Source organism: Podarcis gaigeae, assembly GCF_964106915.1.
Source record: "Podarcis gaigeae genome assembly, chromosome: 16".
Taxonomy (NCBI): domain Eukaryota; kingdom Metazoa; phylum Chordata; class Lepidosauria; order Squamata; family Lacertidae; genus Podarcis; species Podarcis gaigeae.
Window position 1 is genome coordinate 9,401,712 of NC_139693.1, and position 14,889 is coordinate 9,416,600.

General features: G+C 49.0%; 1 protein-coding gene across 2 annotated transcripts; it reads left to right on the forward strand.

Annotated features, from left to right (window-relative positions):
• The first annotated feature begins 1,417 nt into the window (after nt 1–1,417).
• FLAD1 (flavin adenine dinucleotide synthetase 1) lies at nt 1,418–14,889 on the forward strand. Of its 2 annotated transcripts, XM_083715824.1 has the most exons (8): nt 1,418–1,466; nt 4,394–4,636; nt 6,752–7,511; nt 9,299–9,446; nt 10,578–10,676; nt 11,547–11,736; nt 13,051–13,124; nt 14,364–14,889. In XM_083715824.1, the coding sequence occupies exons 2-8, from the start codon at nt 4,466–4,468 to the stop codon at nt 14,497–14,499; spliced, it is 1,578 nt and encodes a 525-aa protein (XP_083571950.1). In that variant the 5' UTR covers nt 1,418–1,466; nt 4,394–4,465; the 3' UTR covers nt 14,500–14,889. The 2 variants fall into 2 exon arrangements, with proteins under 2 accessions (XP_083571950.1, XP_083571951.1); XM_083715825.1 differs by lacking the exon at nt 1,418–1,466 and having other exon boundaries at nt 3,169–4,636.

Below are 14,889 nucleotides of genomic sequence, written 5' to 3' on the forward strand. Positions count from 1 at the left end.
AACGAGAGTTCACACACACAAAAAAGAAATCTGCCAGGGTGAATTCACATTATGGGTCATGAAGGGGACATCTGAAAACTCTTGTTGTAGTACTTTTCTAGTGTGTCTGAGTGCATAGTTAACAGACAAGCTGATGTTTCACAACTTTCTCCTCCTTTGAGGAAATATTTTCCAAGTCAGAACCTATCTGCTGAGGAAGTGCTGACCACATGCAGTGGATTCTGGGAGCAGGGTACAAACCCATTTTACTGGATAGACTGGTTGGGATTCATCACTGGCCTACGCTGACTGCAACTATGCCCTAGAAACACACCTCACACCTTGCAAGGGAAAACAGGTAGTCCCAAGCAATCTGTAAGATAGCCTTTCTTCCCAACAGAGTTTGAAAACTGCTGCTACGGAGGATTTATATTTATATAAGATGGCAGCATGAAGTGCTTCTGTACAGTGTGCTCAGTCACTGCATTCCATCTCCACCAAAATTTTTGGATAGCTCAGTCGGTAAGAGCATGTGACTCTTAATCTCAGCGTCGTGGGTTCAAGCCCCACGTTAGGCAAAGACAATTCCTGCATTTCAGATGACTGCCGTGGTCCCTTCCAGCTCTACAATTCTGTAGCCACTGAACATAGGTAAAGGTAAAGGGACCCCTGACCATTAGGTCCAGTCGCAGGCGACTGGGATTGTGGCGCTCATCTCGCTTTATTGGCTGAGGGAGCCGGCGTACAGCTTCCAGGTCATGTGGACAGAATGACTAAGCCGCTTCTGGCGAACCAGAGCAGCGCATGGAAACGCCGTTTACCTTCCTGCTGGAACAGTACCTATTTATCTACTTGCACTTTGATGTGCTTTCGAACTGCTCGGTTGGCAGGAGCAGGGACCGAGCAACAGAAGCTCACCCCGTCGCGGGGATTCAAACCACCCTAGGCTCTGTGGTTTAACCCACAGTGCCACTGAGCATACTCAAGCCTTACTGAACCTTTAAGAGATTTAGTCTCTCCCTCCTCCCCCTTTTCTGTCTCCCCCTCCCAAATATTTTCCATACATCTGCCAACCTTGTCTGCTCATACACCTTCCTAGATTGATGATGATCTGTAGTGTATTAATATTATTTTCATTATCATCCTTCATTTCATCTCCTTACTTTTAGCTATCTCTCGCCCTAAGAGCCTCCTGCCTTTCAAAGACAACCTCGAACGAAGGTGAATGCCGCAAAGCACGATGGGAATCGTAGTCCCCCGCTCCCCAATGGTCTCTTGCTCATTCTCCATCTTCCTTCTAGTAGGCGCATCAGGCTTGCTACGAGACGAAGCTTCTGGCCAATCGGTTCCTTTCCATAGGCCGTTCTTTTCCCCGCCCCTTTTCCTGCTGTCCAATGGGAGGGGAGGAGGCGGGGCGACGTTGATGGAGCGGCCAATGGGCAAGAGTCGGGCGGGGAGATTCGATGAGCTTTGATCTGAGACGGGAGGTGAGTAGGAAGAGCGAGGGAGGGGAGGCTGCTTTGAGTATGACTTTGGGGGGCTTCGCGAGGCTCCGTCCCAGGATGTGTTTTCAGGGCCATCCCCTTCCCCTCTGTGTCCTGAAGGATGCGAAGGAGAGTAACTCTGGCCACGTGCAGAGTGCTTTTCCTCCAAGGGGACACAAAACAGGCTTAGAGCTGAAATCATGTAGCCTTGGAGTGGACAGAGGGTTGCCAACTTCCGCACTGGCCCCTGAAGCTGTGCCTTTTAAGAGCAGCTGGATCTGCAGCGATCAGCAAAGTTTATCTCCCGTGACAGCCACATCTTCACCTATTATTGTTGATTTTATTTTGTTGCTTTATTAATTTTTATTAATAATTATTTTAGATTTCTTACCTGATTTTCACAATGAAGTCCCAGAGTGGGTAATAATAATAATAATAATAATAATACAACAATATTCTATACAACACAATGCTTATTTTCATTGATCTACCAATATATACTCGGGCAAAGTTTGGTAAGATTGGTGCCCTGAGCCAGGACAAAATTTGGCACCCCCCCCCCAAATATTTCTTATTTTCACAACAATTCTTTTTGGTACTGTTGCTTTTTTATGGATCTTCTCAGTGGCTACTCATATAAACACAGGTCATTGTTATTTCTATCTTGCCTTTCCCTCTCAAAGAATATTGTAGACCAGTGTTTCCTAAAGTTGTAGTACGCATACCCCAGGGGGTACAGGAAAGGGTTTCAAATGGTATATGACATATATATATATATACACACACACACACACACACATATATATAATAGATAAAATAGTATTATTAAAACTCCCCCCAAATGATCTTCCAAGAAGGGGCGGGCCAGTAGGACTAAATTTTCAAGCCCAATTATTGTAAGTTTGGCAAGTACCATTGTAGATAATGTAATACTTGTTTTAATTTATTTACACACATATATATTGATTTTAACATATTGCAGTCAATAGGGGGAGCTGGGGTGTGCGTGTAGGTGTTCTATGAGGATGTTAATGTTTTATGCAATTTTTTAATGGCTCGATGCATTTTTGCTTATTTTTAAAAATACAAGTCGCTTGGAGACCTTGTACGAACAAGCGACTAGTAAATTTGATAATAGTAATAATAATATGTGCATCAAAACTTCACTAATTTTGCTCAAGAGATTGAAGCTAGGGTGCTTTCCTTGCGTTCTTTTCTGACCGGTTGGCACCCATCCTTGAGACCCCTGTATTCTAGGCCCAAAGCAGGGAGGGAGGAGCAGGTGCTTCTGCTATGTAGCTTGGCTGGAGATCTTGGATTCCTGAATTCCTTGAGAGGGAAGGGCAAATGTAGCTCTGACTTCACCAACCTGGAAGCTTCCAGGTGTTTAGGTCCGCACTCCTATCGGCTGCAGCCAGCACCGCGGGGGGGGGGGGGAGCTTCCTTCATTTTGGGAAGGGATGTTACCAGCCTTTCATGCATGTGTCAAAAGGGACATGGGTGGCGCTGTGGGTTAAACCACAGAGCCTAGGACTTGCCAATCAGAAGGTTGGCGGTTCAAGTCACCATGAAGGGGTGAGCTCCCGTTGCTCAGTCCCTGCTCCTGCCAACCTAGCAGTTTGAAAGCATGTCAAAGTGCAAGTAGAGAAATAGGTACCGCTCCGGCAGGAAGGTAAACGGCATTTCCTACATTGGCTCCCAGTACGTTTCCGAGCACAATTCAAAGTCTTGGTGTTGACATTTAAAGCCCTAAACGGCCTTGGCCCAATATACCTGAAGGAGCGTCTCCACCCCCATCATTCAGCCCGGACACTGAGGTCCAGTGCCGAGGGCCTTCTGGCAGTTCCCTCACTGCGAGAAGCAAAGCTACAGGGAACCAGGCAGAGGGCCTTCTCGGTAGTGGCACCCGTACTGTGGAACGACCTCCCAACAGATGTCAAAGTGATAAACAACTACCTGACATACAGAAGACATCTTAAGGCAGCCCTGTTCAGGGAAGTTTTTAATGTGTGATATTTTAGTGTATTTTTGGTCTCTGTGGAAGCCTCCCAGAGTGGCTGGGGAAACCCAGCCAGATGGGCGGGGTACAAATAAATTATTATTATTATTATTATTATTATTATTATTATTATTATTATTATTCTTCCGTGCGCTGCTCTGGTTCACCAGAAGTGGCTTAGTCCTGCTGGCCACATGACCCGGAAGCTGTACGCCGGCTCCCTCGGCCAATAAAGCGAGATGAGCGCCGCAACCCCAGAGTTGGCCACAACTGGACCTAGCGCTCAGGGGTCCCTTTACCTTTACCTTGTTTGTTTGGAGGCACGGAGGAGGTTTTGCCTGTTTTGGAGAGGACCTTTCTGAGCATCGTCAGTGTCTCTTCTGTGAAATGGGTATTTTGCGGGGCCTGCTGCAGTCTTTCAGGTTTCCAAATGTGCCTGTGGAACTCCCCAAAAAAGAAAAGGTTGGGGACCCCTACGCCAGATGACTTTACTTTTAAAACACATTCAGAGCACACACACACCCTGCAAAGAATTCTGTGCACTGTAGTTTGTTAAGGGTTGCTGGGGCAGGGGAAGAAAACTACAGTACCCAGAATTATTTAAGGGACAGAATGTGCTTTGAATGTACCTTCATGTGTACACAGCCATAACCCTCGCTCCTGCCCTGTGGACATTTCAGTGCTCATTCTCACTGTTTATTAATTCTAACTCAGTGCTGTTTCATGGAATCTGGTGGCAGCTTTGCATTCAGCCGTAGCTTGGTCGCCGTAGGCGAGAAGGAACCCCATGCAGGGGACCAAGCGAGCTGGCCCAAGTCTCCACTCCTGCATCTGGGTGGCTTTAAATGTACAAGGCCTTACAAGGAGTGGTCCATCGCAAGGAGAGGTAAACAGGGAATTCTACTTTGTGATCATCTTGCTTGTTCCCAAGTTTTAGTTCGGGCCAGCCTCCTTTCTGCTTTGCCATGTGGGCCCCCCTACGCTCTGCTGAGTGCTGGCAGTGATGCGCTGGAACCTCCGGCTCTGCCAGGGCATTCTGCACACGGGACGGCAGAGCAGGTATCTCCGAGCCATGGCAGCACAGAGCAGCGCCGCCGCTCCCGGAACCAGTGAAGGAACCTCAGATGGCACCGTGACAGCTGGGATCATAGTTATCGGGGACGAGATTCTAAAGGTGCGTGAGCTGCGGGAAGGTGTGGCAGTGGCCCTTGTCTTAGACGCAGTGACGGCTGGTGATGCCCATTGCGGGCTGGTGGGGCTGGAGGCAGAGAGGGCAACAGTAGGCAGAGCCAGAGGCAGTAATAGGCGGAGCCTGGATTCTAGGTTTGTTCCCATCCTTCTTCCTGTGAGAGCCAGTGCAATTTAGTCTATATCAGGGGTCCCCAAACCATAGCTGTCAACTTACAGATTTGAAAATAAGGGACCAGCAGCCTCGAAAATAAGGGATCAGCAGCCAAAATAAGGGATCAACAATTACTTTGATAAAATACATATTCTGTGGCATGCAAATGGCTTTAGATACCTATTAGGTCCATAAATTACCATATAGCATATATTCAACACAAAAAAAGCAACAATTTGTTGTTGACAAAGGACAGCTGGACATAGAAAGGGCCCCATTACCTTCAGTAGCTTATTTAAGGGACATCATCAATAAGGGACAGCAGTGGGACATGGCGCTGGGATAAGGGACTGTCCCACCAAATAAGGGACGCTTGACAGCTATGCCCCAAACTAAGGCCTGTGGGCTGGATAAGGCCCGAGGGACTCGTTTATCCGACCCGCAGCGACCCCTGCCACCCACTTTTACCAGCACTGTGCTGCACAGCTGCCCACTTCCGGGTCCGAGGAGCACTGGAAATAGCTTATGCGCAAGCGTTATTTGCGCATGCGCAAGCATTATTTCCAGTGCACATCCAGGTGGGAGGAGGCCTGTGCACATGCGCACAAGCTATTTCCGGTGCTCCTCCGACCCGGAAGTGCGCTGGAAATAGCGTGTGCGCACGCATATGGGCCCGCGCTCCCCGGCCCGCTGTGCAATCGGCACTGGAGACACCGGCCCGAGGTGCGGTAAGTTCGCTGACCCCTGGTCTATATGATCTACATGGAACTGCAGCCAGTAATCTTAATTGATATTTTGTTTTTATAAGATTTCATTAAGACTTTTCATAATACAATTAAAAACAAAATGAACCTAAATGAAAGGAAAAGGAAAAAAGGAAGGAAAAGAAGAAGGTCCTCTCTCAAAGGAAGATCTTAAATCTTGTCCCACACACAAAGAGGCGAGACTTTTCCAGCTCTCACCTGGGAGATCTTCCCTTCCCTGCCTCTCATGAAGGGCCCTTCATCAACCACCCGTCTCCTTCATCTGCACGCAGATCCCTCCCTAACCCTGAGGATTAAGGAAGATAACAAAAACCAAAGTGGAACAAAATCAAGAGCTAAATTAGAGCTCCCTGCCTATTGACATCAGGAGGCGTCTTCACTGTAGCCCTTTCAGCACCTGCTAAAAAAATTTTTGTTTAGACAAGCCTACCTAGATATTTTTATGATGCATTTGGTGGGGGTATTTTGGTGGTTTTAATTTTTTAAATGTTTTTTTGGGGGGGGTTAATGAAGTTTTCACAATCCTATAAAAAAACAAACTAATTACAGGAACTAAAAGAAAGAAACTGAAGAAAAAAGGAACAGGAAAAAAGCTACAAGATACTCCCTCACCAATATATGTTTATTTGTTTTTAACCAATAACCCTATTGTTGTTTCCTTTTTGTAAACAACTGTGAAGTGTTCTGCAGTCAAGCGGTATACAAATATTATGAAATAAATTAATAATCCGGCCTCTGCGGTTTGGTCCAGTTGAAGTTCCTGAGTCATCCTCAAGGGCAGCCCCACGCAGATTGAATTGCCGTAATCCAATGTGGATTATTAAGTGAAATATGTAATAGGATTGACAGGGTGAGCTCCCGTTGCGCTGCTTCTGCCAACCTAGCAGTTCAAAAGCACGTCAAAGTGCAAGTAGATAAATAGGTACCGCTCCAGCGGGAAGGTAAACGATGTTTCCGTGCGCTGCTCTGGTTTCTCCAGAAGCGGCTTAGACATGCTGGCCACATGACCCGGAAGCTGTACGCCAGCTCCCTTGGCCGGTAAAGCGCTCCCTTGGCCGCAACCCCAGAGTTGGCCACGACTGGACCTAATGGTCAGGGGTCCCTTTACCTATGTAATAGGATGCAGGATTTGGCAATATTTGTGGCAGACCTCTTCGCACTGACAGCTCTCTTGTTTCGGCAGGGCTACACCCAAGACACGAATTCCTTCTTCATGTGCAAGAGGCTTCGCTCGCTGGGAGTGAAGGTGGCCAAGATCTCTGTGGTTCCTGACGACGTGGCTGCCATCGCCAACGAAGTCTCGTCGTTCTCCAGCAAGTTCACCTATGTCCTGACCTCGGGCGGGATTGGCCCCACGCACGACGACGTGACTTTTGAGGCAGTCGCCCAGGCTTTCGGAGAGAAGGTCGTTGCCCACCCAGAGATGGTGGAGTTGGTGAAGAAGTTTTTTGGCAAGACAGGGGCCGACTGCCCCGAGATGAAGCTGGCCCGGGTCCCTGCGTCGTCGCTGCTCAACTACGGCGAGGACGAAAAGACGGGCCGCCGCTTCCCCTACCCGCTCATCAGCGTCCGGAACGTCTACGTTTTCCCAGGCATCCCGTCGCTGATGAGGCGAGCGCTGGATGGTCTCGGCCACCTCTTCCGCAACGAGAAGACCCAGTTCTGCTCGCAGGAGATATTTGTCAACTCCGAAGAGACCCTCATCGCGCCCATACTTGACCGGGCCAATGCCAACTTCAGACGTCGCACGAGCCTGGGCTCCTACCCGGATTGGGCCAGCAACTACTTCCGGGTCAAGCTCACTCTGGACTCCGATTCGGAAGAGGACCTGGAGGAAGCGGTTGCCTTCCTGATGAAGCACCTGCCGCCGGGGATTGTGGTGCCCCTAGTGGCCGATCCCGTCTCGCAGGCAGCCCAGGACGTGTATGCCTTAGCAGAATCTGGTAGGGGAATACAGTCATACCTTGGGTTAAAGGCGCTTCGGTTTAAATCTTTTCAGGTTGCATTCCGCGGCAACCAGGAAGTACTGGAAAGGGTTACTTCCGGGTTTCGCCGCTCGCACATGCGCAGATGCTCAAAATGGCGTCACACGCATGCGCAGAAGCAGCAAATCGCGACACGCTCAGACGCGGGTTGCATTCTGCTCATGTTGCGAACGGGGCTCTGGAACGGATCCCGTTCGCAACCAGAGGTGCCACTGTAATGCCTGGCGTACGGCTGGATCTGTGGGGATACAGGACCACGAGGTTAAGAATGCGGGACTATGCAGGGGCTGAAAGGAGAGGCAGCGTGGTGTAGTAGGCAGAGCAGGGGTGGGGGGACCTGTGGACCCCTGTAGATGTTGTTGGACTCCAACTCCCATCACTTCCACATGGCCTGTGGTCAGGGATGATGGGATTTGTAGTTCAGCAATGTTCTCGGACTTCAGCCCCCAGCCAGCATGACTAGTGGTCAGGGATGATCCCTAGAATCAGTTTCGGCTACTGACCCGGCTGCTCCCCTGTCGGAACAGAGATAGCCTAACTTCTGTGGCCTACATTCTGGTAACCTCTAGGTTAGATTACTGGAATGCATTGTACGTAAGTCTGCCTCTGAAGACGGCAGGTGCAGAATTTGGTGGCCAGGTTGCTCACTAGGGCAAGATGGTTTGAGCATTTAAACCTGAATCTTGGCTCGACTGCACTGGCTGCCAATTAGTTTCCAGGCCCAATTCAAAGTGCTGGTTTTGACCTATAAAGCCTTGAATGGCTCAGGACCCACCAAGGTGCAACTCTCTCCATATAAACACTCCAGGACTCTGCATTCATTCTCTGAGGCCCTGCTTCATGTGACTCCTCCATGTGAGGTCCAGAAGGTGGTGGAACACGAGAACGGGGCCTTCTCTGCAGTGGCTCCCCGTTTGTGGAATGCTCTCCCCAGAGAGGCCTGCCTGACACCTTCATTAATTGGCTGATAGCACATGAGACTCTTAATCTCAGGGTCGTGGGTTTGAGCAATCTGGGCGAAACATTCATGCATTGCAGGGATTTTGACTCAATAACTCTTGTGATTCCTTCAAACACTGCAGTTCTATGATTCTAGACACCAAGCAAAAATGTTTCTCTTCCGCCAGGCCTTAGGCTCATTAAACAACCCACGGCCTTTTAAAGTGGGGCAGGGTATTGTTTCTGTTTGTTATTATGGTAAGTATTTTTGTGTTTTTATATTGTAAAGTGCCCTATGATCTTCCGTTGAAGGGCAGTATAGAAATTTAATAATAATAATATTGATGGTGATGTCAAAGTTCACCAATGGTCAAGTCTTGTCAACTTAAACTACCTTATAAGGTTGTTGTGAGTACAGTGGTACCTCGGGTTAGGTACTTAATTCGTTCCGGAAGTCCGTTCTTAACCTGAAACTGTTCTTAACCTGAAGCACCACTTTAGCTAATGGGGCCTCCCACTGCTGCCGCGCCGCTGGAGCACGATTTCCATTCTCATCCTGAAGCAAAGTTCTTAACCTGAGGCACTATTTCTGGGTTAGCGGAGTCTGTAACCTGAAGTGTATGTAACCTGGAGCATATGTAACTCGAGGTACCACTGTATAAAATATGGAGGGCAGGACCATGCACACCACTTTGGTGGCTCCTTGGAGGAAAAGGTGGCAAATAAAAGTAAGAATGTTTTTAATTTTTATTACTATTATTTTTCAAAGACCCTGTTTCATCCTAGTTGCCTTTACCTCTCTGTAGGTTCCCCTCTTGGCCAGAAGGTGGCAGCAGCCATTCAGACCATTGAGGAAGCTTTGGATAAATACGCCCTGTCAAAGCTTTGTGTCGGATTCAATGGGGGAAAGGACTGTACAGCCTTGCTTCACCTCTTCCATGCTGCGGTACAAAGGTACTTTGCACCCTCTTCTTTCCGTATTTCTCGTTAGGGCTTCCCTAGATTGGTACCAGGCAAGGGTTGTTGTTTTTTAAGCCTTTCCTAGCCCTGATTGCATAACAAATCGCACAGCTTAGTCGTTTCCCAACTTTTGGAATCTTTCAGCAAGGCAGCACAAGTTTCTAGTCCTCATCACTGGCTTATCTGCATTTTTCTTCTTCCTTTCTCTTTCCCCCAATTCAGATCTGTTTCTTGGAAGAACTATAAAAAATCAGGAAGGGCAGGTGCCCATTTGTGGCATTTTGAGGACCTCAGAATCAGGGCTTGTCCAGGACAATTTTTTCTGCCTGCAAAGGCAGCAGCTGTTAACAAGGATACATAAAGAGAACCTCCTTATTCCGAAGCAGTCTGTCCCTGAGTGCCAGTTGCAAGTGGGGAAGGGGAAAGCACTTTTTCTTTCCTTGCCTGTGGACTTCCCAGAAGCTGGCCCCCATGAGGAATGGGGTGCTTTGGGGGTGGCAGGGCAGACATAGCTCATTGGCGCAGCACATGCTTGGAATGCAGAAGACCCAGGTTCAGCCCCTGCGTCTCCAGTTAAAAATAAAACCAGTTACCTGCTAAGAGGGCAGAAGTCTCTTCTCTGCCTGAGAACCCTGGAGAGCCACACTGCCAGTCAGAGAAGGCAATTCTTGCCTAAATGGACAAATAACCTGGTATAACGCAGCTTAGTGTGGGACGCGGGTGGCGCTGTGGGTTAAACCACAGAGCCTAGGACTTGCCGATCAGAAGCTCGGCGGTTTGAATCCCCGTGATGGGGTGAGCTCCCGTTGCTCAGTCCCTGCTTCTGCCAACCTAGCAGTTCGAAAGCACCTCAAAGTGCAAGTAGATAAATAGGTACCGCTCCGGCGGGAAGGTAAACGGCGTTTCCATGCGCTGCTCTGGTTCGCCAGAAGCGGCTTAGTCATGCTGGCCACATGACCCGGAAGCTGTATGCTGGCTTCCTTGGCCAATAAAGCGAGATGAGCGCCGCAACCCCAGAGTCGGTCACGATTGGACCTAATGGTCAGGGGTCCCTTTACCTTTTAAGGCAGCTTAACCGGTTCCCACTGAAATGAAGGGTCCCTGTGTTCTCTCTTTCCCACCCAGGCGGTGTCCAGAGAGGTCGGAGAAGCTGCAGGCTCTTTACATCCGGATTGTGTCCCCGTTTCCGGAGATGGAGGAGTTCATCGAAGACACAGCCCAGCGGTACGAAACATGTACTTTCATTCCGGGGGGCTGGTGTGAAGTCCCTTAACAGGCAACAAACAAACGATCGGCACCTTCATTTGTTGTATTCCCATATTTTGTGTTTGTTTCATTTTGAGAACTGCCTAGAGGCCTTTTTGGAAATGGGAATGGTGCTGTCAGTTGGCATTCTGGGGGATTTGCTGAGGCCCCAACATCCCAGCAGGACTCCTTGCTGTTTCCACCATAACTCCCTTATCCCAGCACCGTGTCCCGCTGCTGTCCCTTATTGATGATATCCCTTAAATTTCCCGGGTTTCAAAGGAAGCAGCTCCTCTCTCTCTCTCCCTCCCTCCCTGCTGGCCAGGGAGGAGGGAGTCTCCAACTGTGTTGCTTGGCTGCGTTGCTCACCCAATAAGGAGTCTAAGGACGACTGGGGGGTGGAGCTTGCATGCCTTGTGCCGATCAAATCGGCCGCATTGCCTGGGGACTTGCCTTTGCTCAGCACTTCCCAGCGGAGAGGTGACAGTGGTTTTCCTTGCTGCATCCCCTTTGCTGGGTTGCTGCGCTGTGGGAACCACCGCTTGAGGCTTCGTTTGGCTGCTGGCTGGGCTTTCTGCCTTTGGCTTGGAGGGGCTCAGAAGTTGAACATACCTGTGCTGGGAAAATCCCTTATTTTGGCTGCTGATCCCTTATTTTTGAGGCTGCTGGTCCCTTATTTTCAAATCTGTAAGTTGACAGCTATGGTTTCCACCCAGATATAAAATGCAGCAGCCCTCAGGGATCACCATCATTGTTATTAAATCTCTTGTAAATGAAAAGGTCTTCTTTGTCCGGCACACAAAAAAATATGTTGGCGTCAGGCGAGACTCCCTCTTCTACCTCCCGCAGGTACAACCTTCAGATGTGTAATGTCCATGGGAACATCAAACAGGCGCTGGGCGACCTGAAGGTGCAACAGCCGCAGATAGAGGCTGTGTTGATGGGCACCCGTCGCACAGACCCTTACTCATGCACCTTGACACCCTTCTGCATGACGGACCCCGATTGGCCCCAATATATGCGGGTCAACCCTCTCCTGGTATGTAGCAAAGGCGCTGTGGCATGTCAAAAGGGGCTGGGTGGGTCTGTGGGGGTTCCTCATAGGCATCTCCCGCGGGCCTTGTGTTTGACACCCGTGCCGTATTGCATTCGACAACCTTTGCGATAACTGCCTCTGACTCAAAAATGACAAAACATGCTGAATACTTTTTTTTATTATTCTGTTCCTAGATAGTATTATTGAAAGTAAATAAAAATATACCCCGTGAAAGGCATGGCTTCCCCAAAAGAATCCTGGGAACTGGAGTTTCTTAAAGGTGCTGAGACTCCCCTCATGGAACTACAATTCCCAGGGTTCCCTGGGAAGAGGGACTGAATGTTAACCCATTCTGGAAATTGTAACTGGTTTGTTTGTTTGTTTGTTTGTTTGTTTGTTTGTTTGTTTGTTTAATGCACCAGCCTTTGTCAAAAGATTTCAGGGTGGTTCACAAGATAAAAATACAATATAAAAGCACATCTAAATAGTTAAAGCAGAAAAAACGAAACAATACTGCCTCATCCCATAAATACATGTAAAAGGCTGCAGGATATTAATCCATCGTGAGGTGAATAGGGGTCTCCTAATGGCACCCTTAGGGACGCGGGTGGCGCTGTGGGTTAAACCACAGAACCTAGGATTTGCCGATCAGAAGGTCGGTGGTTTGAATCCCCGCGACGGGGTGAGCTCCCGTTGCTCGGTCCCTGCTCCTGCCAACCTAGCAGTTCGAAAGCACGTCAAAGTGCAAGTAGAGAAATCGGTACCGCTCCGGCGGGAAGGTAAACGGCATTTCAGTGCGCTCCTCTGGTTTCGCCAGAAGCGGTTTAGTCATGCTGGCCACATGACCAGAAAAACTGCAGCAGACAAACGTCGGCTCCCTCGGCCAGTAAAGCGAGATGAGCGCCGCAACCCCAGAGTCGGTCACGACTGGACCTAATGGTCAGGGTCCCTTTACCTTTAATGGCACCCTTAACAAACTACAATACCCAGGAGTCTTTGGGGGAAGCCATGGCATTTTAAAGTGATATGATACAGCTTTAAATGTATTGCGCAGATGGGGGGGGGGGGCCTCGATCTGATCCATTCTATTCACTAGAGGAGACATCACCGAGTTAGACTTCTCTTTTCCTTCTGAGTGCGAACTCTTTTCCTGCCTTTCTCAAACACCGTATTACGTGCCTCTGGCCCTCCTCTGATCCTCTGTGCCTAGGAAGGTATATAGGTCTAAACTTGCCTTCATTTGCTGAATAGCTTCCTAGAGTAGAGGAGTTTAAAGAAATGTCAGCCCTCCTGATTAGGTTGCTCTCCTTTTCCCAGGACTGGACATACCGGGATATATGGAAGTTCCTTCGCATGCTCTACATCCCTTACTGCATTCTTTATGATAAGGGGTAAGAATAGATGGAGACTTAATAATAATAACAACAATATAGCAATACCGACTCTACCCCAGGTGGGTGATTTGGGAGCCAGGGTCTGGGTGTGATAGATTCAGGAATGCAGCTTAATCCAGAAACTGCAGTTAGTGGTTAATTAATGCTGCAGCACAATTGCTGACAGGAGCGGGACCTTTTCAGCACGTAGCGCCTCTGCTGGTTCCCTGCTTGCCACAAATTCAAGGTGTTACTATTAGCATATAAAGCCCTTAACAGCTTGGGACTGATTTACTGGTGAAATCATCTTACCTTCATATATGCCCACCTGAACCGCTCCGATTTGCAGAACCGGCACCATTACGGGTGCCACATAATCCTTGTTCCGCATTTGTAAGAAATTGATCTTTTAGTGTGGCAGAACCTACACTTCGGAACCCCCTGCCTGTTACCATCGGGCAGGCAAGCCTATCCAGGCATGTAGACATGCGTTTTAATCTGGTTTTTGTTTTTTTTAGCAAATTGTTTATTTCAATTAACTTTTGAATGTTTTAAATAGTTGCTTTCCACTCTTCTTACCTCATTGTTTCATTCTTTTCATAAACCATTTCATGGGTTGTTGTTTTTTTTTTTAACAATCGAGCAGTTTGTTACCATTTTGTGCAAGGGAATAAATGTAAATAAGTGCCGTATTTTTCGCTCTATTAGATGCACAAGACCATAAGACGCACCTACTTTTAGGAAGAGGAAAACAACAAAATAATAAAATTCTGTATCCCAGAAGCCAGGATAGCAAGCGGGATCGCTGTGCAACGATCCTGCTGGCTGTCCTGGCTTCTTGCTTGGCCACGCGCAAACTCTCCCAGGCAAGAGGAGCCTTCATCCCCTGCCCGGGAGAGGCTGTGTGCGGCTAAGGCTCCCCCTTTAAAGAGTGTGCGGAGTGTGTGTGCGACTCTTGAGGGCTTTTCCCTGAGGAGGGAGAGGGGCAGCCCTTCTCCCTCCTCAGGGAAAAGTCCTGAAGAGCCGCTCACACGCTCCACGCGGCTCTTTAAAGGGAGCGCTGAGCAGAGCCTCCCGCCTGCATTCACTCTATAAGATGCACACACATTTCCCCTTACTTTTTAGGAGGAGAAAAGTGCATCTTATAGAGCGAAAAATACGGTAAATGTTCTAAGGCACATTGGAGATGAAGTGCCCCTGCTTGCTGTGGCTTAAATCCATCCTGTCTCTCTCCCCCACCCCGATCCCTCTTGACAGCTACACTTCGCTTGGGAGCATGAGTAACACACAGAAGAATCCGGCCCTGCGCTATACAAACGCCGCTGGGCGGGAATGCTACCGGCCGGCCTATGAGCTGGAAAACGAAGAGGACGAGCGCAACTCCCGCCACTGAAGCCTGGCTAGGCCTGATGCTCGTTGCCCCGGCAACCGCTGGCCAGCGCTGGAGAGCTGACAAGGCCCGAAGCCTGGCTTGGTTAAGGCTTGGGCCAGGCCGAGGCAAAATGGCGTCGGTGCCGCTACTACCGCTGGGCCATCAAGGGACTGCTCTCACATCGACAATGTGATTGGCCAGCCCTGTCCTTGTGACAGTTGGTTGTAAACACTGTTCCGTCCATCATGTGAGGGGACAGTAGACCCTGGGAATAAACTCTTTGCCTCTTTGGGTTATGTTCTGCTGTGTGTTTTAACAGTGGGGTGTGGGCAAGGTGGCGTGAGATACGGGCTCTGCAGGGTCCAGTGGTGCCAAAGTGTAACGCTCGAATCCTTTCTTTGACCTTCCCAC